Here is a 13,349-nt window from a genome sequence, read left to right on the forward strand (position 1 = left end):
TCTCCATACTGGAGATATTGTTGGCAGGTTTTGCATGTTTTGTCACAGTATGGTCTGGATCCATTTGGTGTGTTTTGGGCTAGAAAGCTGGCTTCTGGTGATGAGGTTAGCGATGTTCAGTGCTTGTTTGAATTTACAAACCACTTTTCACAGACGAGCCTATGGGGATGCACTTCACCAATCTCCTAGGTACAGAAATTGATGAACTCAATATAGACATTGGAATTCTGACACACTACAACCTGCCTGACATCTGACTCCCCAGGTACCTCTCCACTTTTACCTGCTATATCCCCCTTCCCACCCCCACTGCATTGTTAGTTAGGCACCTAAATGGTATTTTATTGCTTACGTATTTTGAGGATCTGGGACTTGATCACTTTCATAAATTGAACTTTCATCGCTTCCTATTCCAACTTCTCCCAGGATATTTGCTAAATTCATTTAGGACCTGTATTGCATACAGAAACGTGTTGGTTCCTTCCACACTGGTGATCAAATTTACGATTTTCATATACCCATGTCTAGAAGAGACCAGAGCAAAAATATTATACCTGGATACCCATTTAACTTAGAAAGTGAACTGCAAATTTACTGCATCTGAGATGTTTTTGTGTTCATTTTTGAGAGCTCCAGCTTTACTGAGTTAGACACTCATTAAGGCTCCTATTCCGGAAAAATATTTAAGGATGTTCTTAAACCAATCCACATTCAGCAGAGCATGTAAACTGAAGTCCCCTTAACCCACCATTGCAGTATCATGCCTACAGTTGTCTTTTCACAGAGGCAAATAATTAAATATTTTTTTGACTTGCAAGAATGCCTAAAAAGGAATGCTTAAAAATGCCTTAAAAGGTTTTGCACTTTGCAAAACCCAAGTTATAAACAAGCCATTCCAATAATTTATGTTTAATACAGCAACTTATTCTCAGCTATCTCTGTTTTCCAATTGTCTCTGTCATTGCAAGATGGAATGGGTGAAAATTCAGAAGCCTCAATCCTAATTAAAAATAAATGAGAAAAAAAATCTGATTTTACTCTGATCCCTATTGGATCTTCCACTTTGTTGGAAACTGCCACTAGTACCACCTGCCTGGAGCACAGGAAGCTGCCAGCTGTTTCAAGAGCTTATTTTTTAGCATTAATGAATAAATGTCATTCCTATGTATGATTTATTTGACTCTGAATTTTAACAAATAGCTTTCTATATAATATTGGTTGTGCTGTCACTCCTTATAGAAAGCAAGGATTGTGCAGAGTATAGCAAAACCCTGGATTTTTTGCAAGTAAGATCTCTATAGGGTTTGAAAATAAGACATATGTAAGATTTTCTTAAGTGATGAACCTTTTGAATGCACTCTAGATACACCTTTAGCAATGCCACTTGTTCATTGCATTTGTATAAACAAAAAACACACAACCATGATCCTTCTTATATATCTGTTCTCTATCTACGATGGATATTTTTCTTCCAAGAAGGCTCTTCCTATCTATGTTTTAGGGAAGCTTATAGCAATGTGTATTAGCCCCATAAGAGTTACCACTGAGATGCAAGTAGCTAATTATACATGTAGATATTTGTTTTTCTGTTTAGGTTTGCAACAGATCAAAGAACATGACTCTGTGACATATGCACAATTGTAAATAGCAAAAGTCCCAATTGGCTTTAATGTGATCAAGATTTAGCTCTGTTTAAATGAGTGGGAATTTTGTTATTGACTTTAATGGGGTCAGGATTTAGCCTCCAGTCTGTATTCAGTTGATTAGGTCTGTTGCTATCAGTGGACCTATTCCTACTACTATTCTACATGAGTTTGCACTAGGTGTGCATGTTAGTTAGGATTAACAAAACTTCATGCACCTTTTTTTAATGTTATAGAGAGGCTGAAATCAAGGACCCAATATTGCAATTACTGAAGGTTTTTTTAGGTATAGGAGGAGTGCAGAATCAATCCATTACATTTTGTCTCTTGGTGACTATAATTGGAATTAGGAATGAATAAAGAATGCAAAGCAAAATTGAAAAATGTCTCCAAGTAGCTGACTTCAGTGGGCTGTCAGGCTGAAAGGAGAAAGCAGATAGCAGGAAGATAGAAGTGAGATGGAGAGATAAACATACATGTTATCTTTTTTGTTCTCATGTTCTGTATCTTATTTCCATTCCTTCCATCTCAGTACACTCACCTGGACATGGCTAAAGTTAACTGTTCACAGGCCATCAGAGAATCAAGCACCCAAGATGTTAAAATCTATTGAGCTTTCAATAACATTTCCACTTTATTTCCTGTCTTCCTGTTTCTGGCCCAAACTCCCCAAAGCATTGCACGTGCTACTGTTAAATAATGGATAACAACAATACAGACTGAATGTTGTTGTCTTTCAATCAGCTATATTCTATCTTTTAATTTTACTACAAACCACCGACTTGTTTCACTGAGGATGGCAGGCTCAAAATGAAGAGTCGTGTTATAAAGTCTACCATCTGCCTGTTGGGAAATAGAGAATTTTTTTTTTTACTTACATTTTCATGTTACATGTAAATTTTCATTCTCACCATCAGAGATGCAAGCTTCCGCTATTGCTTTATCATTCAAGCCTGCAGTAAAATAAGCCCATTTGAATGTTTTGCATGTTGCATTTCAATTGTGAGAGCTTGATTGTTATTCTAATTCAATTTGACTCCTCATTGTTTCAGTTTTGCACATTTAGTCTACTACAGTAACAGACAGATGAAAGAGGGTTCTTTTGTTGTTTTTAATTTAGTGCTCATAAAAGCCATTGCATGAAAGTACTACACACGGGATGCATCTATACATGCAGTTAGCATGAAACACTAAAAGTGCCAGAGTCAGCGGTTCCCAGATGCAACAGATACACGTGCGCCTGAGACTGTGGCAGTTAGAGCCAGGGTGAAGTAGCCCCAAGCTAGCAGCAGGCCCAGGGGGGTCAGCCCCAGCCTCCTGGTCACAGTACCAAGTGGCAGAGAGGCTGTCTGGGACATAAAGGTGCTACAGTGCGGAGCTAGCCAGCAAGAAGCCCTCATCACCATCTACACATGCATTGAGGTGGTGTAAATTACTGTACCATAGGATAGTACTTATCCCAAATGGTACTATCCTACAATGGAGTTAACTAATTTACTATGCCCTAATGCAGGCACATGTGTAGATTGTGACACTTTACTGCAGAGCTAATTAGTCATCTTTGCAGTAAAGTGTATGGGTAGATGCCCCCACTGACACTGACACTCTGTTTAACAAAAAAGTAGCTCAAATAGAACTGCTGCAGTACAAGCTGCTTACACCCTGCATTGTCCATGTGCCCTATCCCTGATCTGGCAAGCAAACTTATGTTGAGGCTAAAAGATAATTCAGCATCTATGCCCATTCTGGCTTTGGTCCTCATGTATGGTTTGCTTTCAGGGGAATCTTTTTTTGTGCTATAGACCTATACACTGGACTTAGACACCAAGCTCATGTTACCCAGATCACAAAAGCCTTTACTTTTTCCAGTACCCTTCAGGGCCTCAAACAGACAGGTGGACTTAAAAGTGATTCACTGTGACAGTCTTGTGGAATGAAAGCCATGGTGGCTATCAGCAACCAGTTGGGCTTCAAATGCTTCCAAACTCTTCCCTTCCCATGTTTTATTGGTCACAGACAGGTAGTCCACTACTGATAACCAAGGACTGAAAAACTACTTGTAAGTCACTCCCTCTCATGCCAATCCCAAATTAAATAACTGTAGTCATTCCTCTCCATTATCAGACCAGCTGCAATAAGTTGTTCCATCAAATTGCTAAATATTTGATTTGCTTCTAAACGCCACCCCAACAGATACCGACAGAGTTTCATTACTTGTTTGAAGATTTGTTTGTACAGCAATCGGCAAACTATTCCCTAAAGAGAGACTTTGGCTGCCTGCCCTCAATAAGAGTAGCAGAACTCTGCCTTACCATTGCATCTGTCTTCAATCCCACTGTATCACATGTAACTAGTAACCTCATTTATCTTATCCTCTGCTGTTATTTCTGCCCCTTAAACATTTAATTTAACTATCCTTACAAAGTCTGCCTCTTCCACTTATCTGCCTTAATGACTTGTGAAGTCTTAAATAAAAAGAGATTAGATACTATACTTGGGGATATTTTCCTAGCCAAAGTCTGTTCATATCTTTACTACATTCAGAAGGTATATGTAGCATGGAAGTCTACTGATATTGGGTAACAGCAAAAAGAAAGAAAATACAAGGTGAATTGGCTAGGTGAGCTACAAGCATTCTGGGAACACAGAGAAAACAGGTGCAGACACACATGCTTCAGCAGACAGCTAGAGGATGGTGTTCTCCCTGGACTTCCCTCACCTTAACTGAATGTCCTATGTTCCTTGTCCTAGTCCTTTTCAAGAAGAGGAGGGCCAGGAACTCACTACAGTGGAAACTGGCCCAGCTCCAGTGGACTCAGTAGAGGTATTGGCCAGTTTATACCAGCTCATTGTCAAAGTGTTCCTACCTAGTGTAAAATTCTCCCATTGTAGGCCCTTACATAACCATCTCACCCCCACCATAGGTTCTTTCATTAGACTCTTTTCATGTCAGCTTCATAGATATGGTTTGTTCCCATTTGGGGGTGGGGAAATACACATAAACAGAGGCCAATTCACGGACCTGTCAATGCATTCAGCATGCCAACCACACTAGCTAGTTTACCTGGAGCAATTGATATTTTTAGACTATGCAGAATTAGCCACTCCCCCATCCTTCCATACAGCAAACAGTTAATAGCTGAGTAGCTAAACAGTTGCGAGGGTCTGAAGTAAGAGCCAAATGTATGTTCAATTAAATCTAAAGTAAAGAGAATACTGGGGGTGGGGAGGGTGGGGAAGAACAAGTGCTTCATCTCTGGCTGTGTTGTGGCATTTGGCCACTGTGCTCTTGCATTGCTGTATTTCAGGCATTATTGTGATGGATGATACTTGTGGAAGGAAAAAAAAGGACATAAGGCACACAAGAAATTTTGTGGTGTTCCAACCCATAGGCTTTATCAGTTTAAACTCAAGGGGCATTGCACGAAAAGCTTTAACATTCTGCTCAGTGAACTCAAATTCATCATGGAAATAATGTGACTGAATGCAGTAGCACCTGAAATGCCTGTTCTGGAGATTAAAGATAACTCTATGAGTGCTAGTGAGGTATCTATGAAAAGAGGTGATACAACATTTCCCCCGGGTAATCAGCACTTCTATGAAAGGCCCTTTCAACTCCCACCTAGCTCTTAGATTTGTCATCCTATTATTTACACTCAACAAGGTTGTCCAACTTGCTGCCTTTTCACAAGATTATACATAATTTCAACTGCTGGGCTCTGGTCTTAAGACCTGAATCTGTTGTATTAGTATAGCTGAGGTAAATGCCCTGAAGATCACAGCAAGGAAAAATACATTTCATAATTCTATGTGAGAATTAAAAATTTGCAAGTTCCCATCCTGAGAAGAATGTATACAACTGGAAGAGCCTTGGGAGCTCTTCATCTTCAGCATGTTCACAAGTGCCTTTCTAAATTTTCAGGCAAAATTGGGCATGTCTGCATATTCAAAAAAATTGGGGCAACATTTTGAATGAGCAAAACAGGATAACCCAAGTTCTGATACACTGATCTGATAGATTCTCTCCTCATGTAATATTGCTACAACTCTGGAGGTACCTGAGCACACAATGGAAGAGAAGGAGAATCCAGACATGGCATTCCTTGTGAGAGCACCAAACCATAGTAACTAGAATCCTGTCCTGTCCAAAATGGTCCTTATTTGGTGACCTGAGTACATCACAAAAGACATTTGTTCTATAGGTTTTTGGTATGTGCTGGCTATCACAATGAAAAGGAAGAAAGGATTCTCTGAAAATGATTATTTTAAAGCCTCTTGCTATATTGCAGAAGTAATGAATGTATGCTTAGAGCCTTGGAGAGCCATCTTATTATCTTAAATTTAAATAATTGTGCACCTCAAGTAGCTAAATATTCCATATTTTGTGATTCAAGTACGGTTAGTTCTACCCTAGCCTATGAGAAACACTGTTAGTGGACACAGCATAAAGTGTCTGCTCCCAGTAAGAATACTGAGCAATGAACCTGCTCTTTTGAGATGTCTTCCTATACAGAGAATGAATCAAGGAAGGAAGAAAGGCTTTTTGCTGTACCCTAGGTGCAAATATGCTAGACAACAATGGGCCCTGTAACCAATAGGGTAATAATATCTTCCTCCTTATCTATCTAAGCTCCAGAAGGAATATGGAGATAAAAGTGGCTTAATGCCTCTGGAACTCTTGTGTGAGTGTGTCAACATGGAGCTAGAGGCAGAGTACAGGATGGAAAAGTTCTGAGGAAGCTGAACCCTTTCAGAGGTTGGCTCTAAATACAAAACTCAGCAGAGGAATGGTTTCATGTGGGCAGGTTTGTATTGACTGTATCAACACAAATTATTTTTCTACCCTTTCAAACAGGTCAGTATTTGGCCTGTGATAGCTCCCCCTGCCAAAATGGAGGAACCTGCATCAATGATAAACAAAAGTTTGTTTGTGCTTGTCGCCACCCCTTTGGAGGAGTCAACTGCAGCACAAAGCTGGTGGATGACAATACTCTGGCCATTGGTAAGTATAATATTTAGTGATGCAGTAAGCAGGTAGATGTGATCATTTTCCACTGAGCTCTAATCATTTGCTGACATAATTGACTGATGAAATGTTTTGTGTCCTCTGCTAGCAACTGGTTGAAAGAAAATATATTTAGTACTGCTACTAAAAATGTTACCCGTTTAGCTCAACTAGCAAAGTCCTGTGCATCCCTACTTAGATTCATAATCCACTATTTTAATATGGCCAACATCATAGGTTGAAAATGAGCTGGGTAATCAGCCTATCTATAAAAACCAGATAACTCCCTGGTAGATTGAACAGGAAGGCAGCTGTGGAAGAAATGTTATAAAAGTATTTGAAGGAAATGTCATGAAATTTTGCTACTAGCAAGTGAAAGCCCATCACTAGGAATGACAACTCCAGCATTTCTTGGACTGCATCTTAAATAGCAATGACTTTGTAACAGAGGGACCAGGGACCATTTTCTTAGAGGCTTATCGAGTCCCCACCATGGGCAACTCAATGATACTGAACAGGACTGTTTATTAGATAGAGTTGACAGAGTGAGTCAGCGACAGAACAAACCCACTGGAGTCACAAGCTAGGTGAAGAGGTCAATGTTGCCAGAAGGTCAAGAATTTTCAGACTTCTGCTGGTTGGATATGGACAGGATATGAGGGTGGTGGAGCCCTGCAGTGGAGGCCAATCTATTGTTGTATGTGAATCAGTAGTTTCCCTTTTTTGGTAAATTAATTGTTTTCTCCCATCAAGGCATGGCAGATGAGTCCAAAAGGCTATCAGCATGCTAGAACAAAACCATTGGAAGGTGCCCAGTAGCAGTACCCTATAGAAGACTTCCATAAAGTCTATGGTCAGATCCACAGCCTCATGAATCTAGTCAGAGGATTTATCTTGATTTAGACCAACCAAGGATCTGCCCCCTAGGGACACATAAGTGTCACTGGTACAAGGGAAAGCAGAACTATGCTTCTTCAGCCAGGCAAATAAATAAATCATCTGGGCCATATGAAATGTGATTTTAATGCTGCTTTTATCAGCTGTTGGCTGCTTCTTGTTCATAACTATGTATGAATAATGAGTAAAATATTTTTTACACTAGCAGGGGTATTAGTGTGTATGCTCATCTGGAATGGAAAAAACATACATTTTGATTTTTGCATTTATTATCAAGAGTACTAAACCACTTCCATATTTATCTAGCAACATTCCTGGCTTGAAATCACATACACCATCTCTGGACAGATTTGTGACACAGAGAAAGAGACCCTGGGGTCGGAAACAGAGAGAAAGAGGAAAAGTAAAAGCATTTCTTAATAATAATGCTCAACAGTCAAGAATAAAGTTCCCTTGCTGCCAGCAGATCGAGGGAAGTGATTATTCCCCTCTATTCAGCACTGGGGAGGCCACATCTGAGTACTGTGTCCAGTTTTGGGGCCCTCACTACAAAAAGGGTGTGGAAAAATTGGAGAGGGTCCAGCGGAGGGCAATGAAAATAGTTAGGGGGCTGGGGCACATGACTTATGGGGAAAAGCTGAGGGAACTGGGCTTATTGTGTCTGGAGAAGAGAAGACTGAGCAAGGATTTAATAGTAGCCTTTAACTACCTGAAGAGTCGTTCCAAAGAGGATGGAGCTAGAGTGTTCTCAGTGGTGACAGATGACAGGTCTCAAGTTGAAGCAAGGGGAGTTTAGGTTAGATATTAGGAAAAACTTTCTCACTAGGAGGGTAGTTCAATACTGGAACAGGCTACCCAGAGAGGTGGTGGAATCTCCATCCCTGGAGGTGTTTTTAGACCCAGCTATACAAAGCCTTGGCTGGGAGGGTCTAGTTGGGGATAGTCTTGCTTTGAGCAGGGGTTGGACTAGATAATCTTCTGAGGTCGCTTCCAATCCTGATCTTCTGATTCTATGATCCTGAAATGCGGCTTTCGTAGGTATGCTTGGCACTAATTGTGTAAAAATTTTCTTTTTCTACAGTGCATAGGAACTCATTTTGCTTCTTTTTTAGCTGCTCAAGCTACTTGACAAAATGCCTTAAGAAAAGTTTCTATACTATGTCATTTTCAGTTCCTATTTGAAACTAACATATAATTCACATTGACTTTAGTCTACAAGGCAGCTTGTGGACGTGGAGGGAAAAAACAAGAAATGTAACTCATTTGTTTTTATTCCTTTGCAGATTTTTCAAAAGGTTCTTATAGGTATGCACCGATGGTGGCTTTCTTTGCATCTCACACCTATGGGATGACAACTCCAGGCCCCATCAGATTTAATAATCTGGATGTCAACTATGGAGCTTCCTTTAGCCCAACAACTGGAAAGTTTCATGTTCCGTATCTTGGGGTTTATGTTTTTGGGTATAACATAGAGTCATTCAGTCCACGTTTCTCTGGCTATTTGGTAGTTGATGGAATAGACAAACTTGCTTTCCAGTCTGAAAACGTTAATGGTAACAAGTACATTGACAGAGTAATTACAGGAGGTGCTTTACTGGAGTTAAATTATGGTCAAGAAGTCTGGCTCAGACTGGCAACTGGATCCATCCCAGCCAAGTATCCACCTGTTACTACATTTACTGGTTACTTGTTATATCGTACATAAGTCAGTCATAAATGCCAATGTCTTAACAGCTAGTAGTAGCACAGTAGTACCTTAAAAATGTTCCTGTCTTGCTGGATACATTCATTTTAACACGTGTTTCTGAAAAAAAGCCACTAACATCCTGCAGGACACACAGAATGTCATGAATCCTAAGACCTGTTTCTCCACAACCTTACCACTGTATAGACATGTTCACCTCAACAAAATGAGTGTGCAGTGGTTGCAAAGTGTAGAATTATCATCCTCTGTGAGCCAGTGTAAAGAACACTGGTCTGATCTGGTTCTGTGCTTGTGTTACACAGTTATGTGCTCTTACACAAAGGAGTGGAGAATCTTTCACCATGGGTGCCTATACATGTGCAGCAAGGCTGCTCCAACACTTCGTAATTACAGTGCATCAGAGCAGACTTTATTAACTGAGTCTGCTTAAGCATGATACTAACTGCGCTCCAGCAGACTCCAGTGTCTCATGTATTAGTATCCCCTCACTGAAAAATGGCGGCAGGGGCACTTTAATTAAAGCTTGTTCGATGAGCTTTAGTTAATGCACCCCTGCTGCCATTTTTCAGCTCAGGGATACTGATACACGAGATGCTCTGGGCACTTTAATTAGAGCAGCTTTTGGAGCCACTCTAGTTGAAGTGCCTTCCCTCCCCTCCCAAAGCACATGTATAAATGCCCTATCTCCAAACAGTGCATTAAATTGTCCTGATTTTTTCTGTGACCCAAATTCACTGCAGAGGCATTGCATAGGTTTCTTAGAACTTGGAAGACAAAGTTCTTTGGGTAAATGTGACATCTTTTATTAGACCAACTAAATAATAAAAGATGTCACATTTACCTGAAGAACCTTGTCCGCCTATGTTCTTAGACGAACACGGCTACAACCAACACCGTAGAACTTGCGATAGTTTTATAGCTTATTGTATCAAATGCAAATTATGTCACTTTTCCTTCTGGTGTTATATTATTTGTCAAATATCTTGGTATATTAATTTTATATTCACTTCATAATTTTGTAAAGCATCTTATATGTAAAAGGTATCATCATAGTAGACAGTTCTTTAATCTTTCAGGGGAAAAAATGACAAGCTCCGGTGCTTAAAAAGGGAAACTAGACAAATTCTGACTGGAAATAAGTAGGGACTTAATTTGCAGTTTCATGATCTTCACAGAAACCACAAAAATAGGCAGTTTCCACAATCACCGTGAAAATGGCATTTCCCGCAATTTTGTGTAGAATTGGCAGAAAAGAAAAAAGGTTACCAGAATACAAAGGAAGCATGGGAATCCTTGCAGACATAGAGCACGTGGTTTGAGAGAGAATTATTGAGAGGCTGAGCTAGTGATGTAGACTCAGTCAAGGTGCCAGTTAGGAAAGCAAAAGAGTTTTGACATCTCATTTTAAGAAGCCAGATGCAATGCCAAAGCAATGCTGCAGTCTGAAGATGAGCTATTGGCCTCTCAGCCAATCAGTGGGGAAAGGGGGGTGGGGGGGTGGGGCTCTCCGTGAAAAGGTTGCAAAATTGGCTCCATGCAAAGCAAGCATCTTATGAAAATCCCTTTATCTCACCACAGTTTAGGTAGGGCCCTAGAAATAAGGCCCTTACTTTTAAAACAGTAATGGTAACTGATCATTAAAATAACTTGTATATGTATTTGATGGATTCTCCATCATCTGAAACACATAAATCAAGACTAGATATCTTGTTAGATGATATGCTGTTGTTCAAAGAAGAAATTAGTGGGTAAGATTCATTTGCCTGTGTTATCCAGGGTCAAATGAGCTTTTTCTAATGATCCCTTTTGGCCTTAGACTCTATGGCCATGCCTGTAAGGCTTCCTTCCCAAACCTGGATCTACCACCAACAAAGCAAGACTGCTTCTACTTCTGCTCATGACACTAGTAAAGCATACAGCTTGGAACAATCATAAGTGGTGCCAACCAAACACCACTCTAAACTCTCCTGAAAGAAAGAGTCTGATCACAGCTGGAGCATGTACTCAAGACTGCTCCAAGCAGTCTACTCTCCTGATATCCAGCCAGAGATGCATCTGAGTGGAAGCAAGTTGGTAGGGCTTATTTGGTCAGTTTTAGGAAGGGAGGCAGTGCTGACGTGTCCTATAAATCTGTCAGTGAATATATTATTTTGTTTGTGTCTTTACATTATTCATATTCAGTAACCATGAATGCCAGGTAAAATGGGCTCCCTTCTGTAGGAGTCATTCCAAATTGGCCTAATCCAAGAAAACAGCATTTTCAACCCAAATGATAAGCAGGGGTGGCAAATCTACAGCATGTGCAGGAGACAGCAGAGCAACCAATTGCAGGGAGGAGAGAGCTTAGCAACAGATCAGGCAGAAGGAAACTGGAGTTGCACTGCAGGAGAAGGCAGGGCTTACTGGCCAAAAGCTTGACCCCCACTGAGCTTGTGCATATAGCCATATAGAATACATTTTCTTCAAATGGTATCAACCTGACTCTATTTTTGTCTTAAAAATTGCAGGCCTAATACTTCATGCACAGTCATGTACAGTCATGGTACCGTGCACAGAGATGATGTAAAATGCTAACACTGATTTAAATGACTGGGGAAACCTGTTTCGGTAGACTTTTACACGCACTTGGCACTCACTCTTTTTGGACATAAATGACTATTCAAGGGGCAAGGCAGGAGGGATTACACTTCTAATATCAAGTTAGTTTAAATACATTTTTCAGTGCTAGACTTCAGTTTTATTCTGAATATTTGTCAGTTGATGCACCCAAACATAAACCAAGAAGAAGAAAGAATGCACAGATGTTAGAAAAATTAGGTTAGAGTCCTGTCACCTGAAAAGAGGGCTTTGAAGACAGGCACTCTACTCAGAACTGCTTTTCAGGAATCCATAGAGTATGAATGCTGACCCAGTTCATGGTTCTCAAAGCTAAGTCAATGGTTTTCTATGGAAGCAAAAAGATATAGCAAGCCTTTGCCCTTCTGCATTGATCAGGAATGAACAGGTTGGGCCAAATTTATATATTAACGTCTGTATTTTCCCCAATGGAAGCTAATCCTGGCAAGTTCCCTCCACCTCCACATAAAAACTTCTTCCTGAAGAGGGTGCCAAGCATTTAGTACCATGCTAGACATATGTAGCACTGTGCTTTATGCACAGCCACATATAACATGCTGAACTAGCCCTGCTTCCCAAAATACCAGCCACCCTTGCATACAAGCCCACCCGTAGAAAGTTAAAGCTGCACTATGTGGAAAACAAAATCATAAACTGCACTATGCATAAACATGGCTGAGGTGGTGCTGGGATGAGCTGACTCAGCACATCCCATAGCAGTATTTGCTAGAGGGGAATCCTGTAGAGCATCAGCTGAATATTAAGCCTGTTCTCAATTGATGGAAACCTGAAGGGATTGATATTACCATCTGCTCTAAGCTTGAATTAATCCCTGCTGAGGAATGGCAAGCCTATGCAGAACAAGGAAATGTATCAAACCTACCTCAGTCCAGGTTGACCCACTACATTTTGTTTTTCTTATGAATCCCATGATCTGAAAGAAAGCTCCTTATCATTTCTTTGCTCACATCAGTCATTGGGTTACAAAAATGAGGTTCATGCTTTGTTTTGAAAAGTCTGTATTTAAACTTCAGAAATTCAAAGAGAAAATAAACACCTTCAATAGAAACTTATTTCCTGTAGCGCTAAATCCACTAATTGTTTAATAATGGGTCTCTTAATACATATATTGTTGCAAAAATACCCTACTGTTCTTTGAACTATTTGCCCAATTGTTCCCTACCACCCTGGGGAACAATTGCAAACCTTGCTAATAGATCTTTTTTTTTTTTTTTTTTTGGTAATCCTTTCTTCTGCTTATGAGACTAATCCTCAACACACCATGAACCCTGAATGAGTACACTCCTGACCCTTTCTCCCCTGACATACCATGTCTCTCTGTAAACACTTGAAATCCCTGATTTGTCACTAACTCATCCTACCGTATCATTGAATTTTATCAAACACACTGCCCACATGCCCAAATCCCCCTGTGTATGACTTTTGTCATTTTAATAACATGTTTAGTCCTCTTTATTCCTGC

General features: G+C 40.2%; 1 protein-coding gene across 3 annotated transcripts in view; it reads left to right on the plus strand.

Moving 5' to 3' along the window:
* The window catches only part of MMRN1 (multimerin 1), a 65,833-nt gene extending 56,155 nt beyond the window's left edge, over positions 1-9,678 (plus strand). For all 3 annotated transcript variants that reach the window (XM_014517131.2, XM_014517132.2, XM_014517130.2), the window contains 2 exons: positions 6,499-6,645; positions 8,829-9,678. In XM_014517131.2, the coding sequence (XP_014372617.2) occupies positions 6,499-6,645; positions 8,829-9,250 (569 nt within the window). In that variant the 3' untranslated portion in view covers positions 9,251-9,678. The remainder of the gene's footprint in view (positions 1-6,498; positions 6,646-8,828) is intronic.
* Positions 9,679-13,349: the final 3,671 nt, after the last annotated feature.

Source organism: Alligator sinensis, unplaced genomic scaffold (genome assembly GCF_000455745.1).
Source record: "Alligator sinensis unplaced genomic scaffold, ASM45574v1 scaffold125_1, whole genome shotgun sequence".
In the NCBI taxonomy this organism is placed as follows: Eukaryota; Metazoa; Chordata; order Crocodylia; family Alligatoridae; genus Alligator; species Alligator sinensis.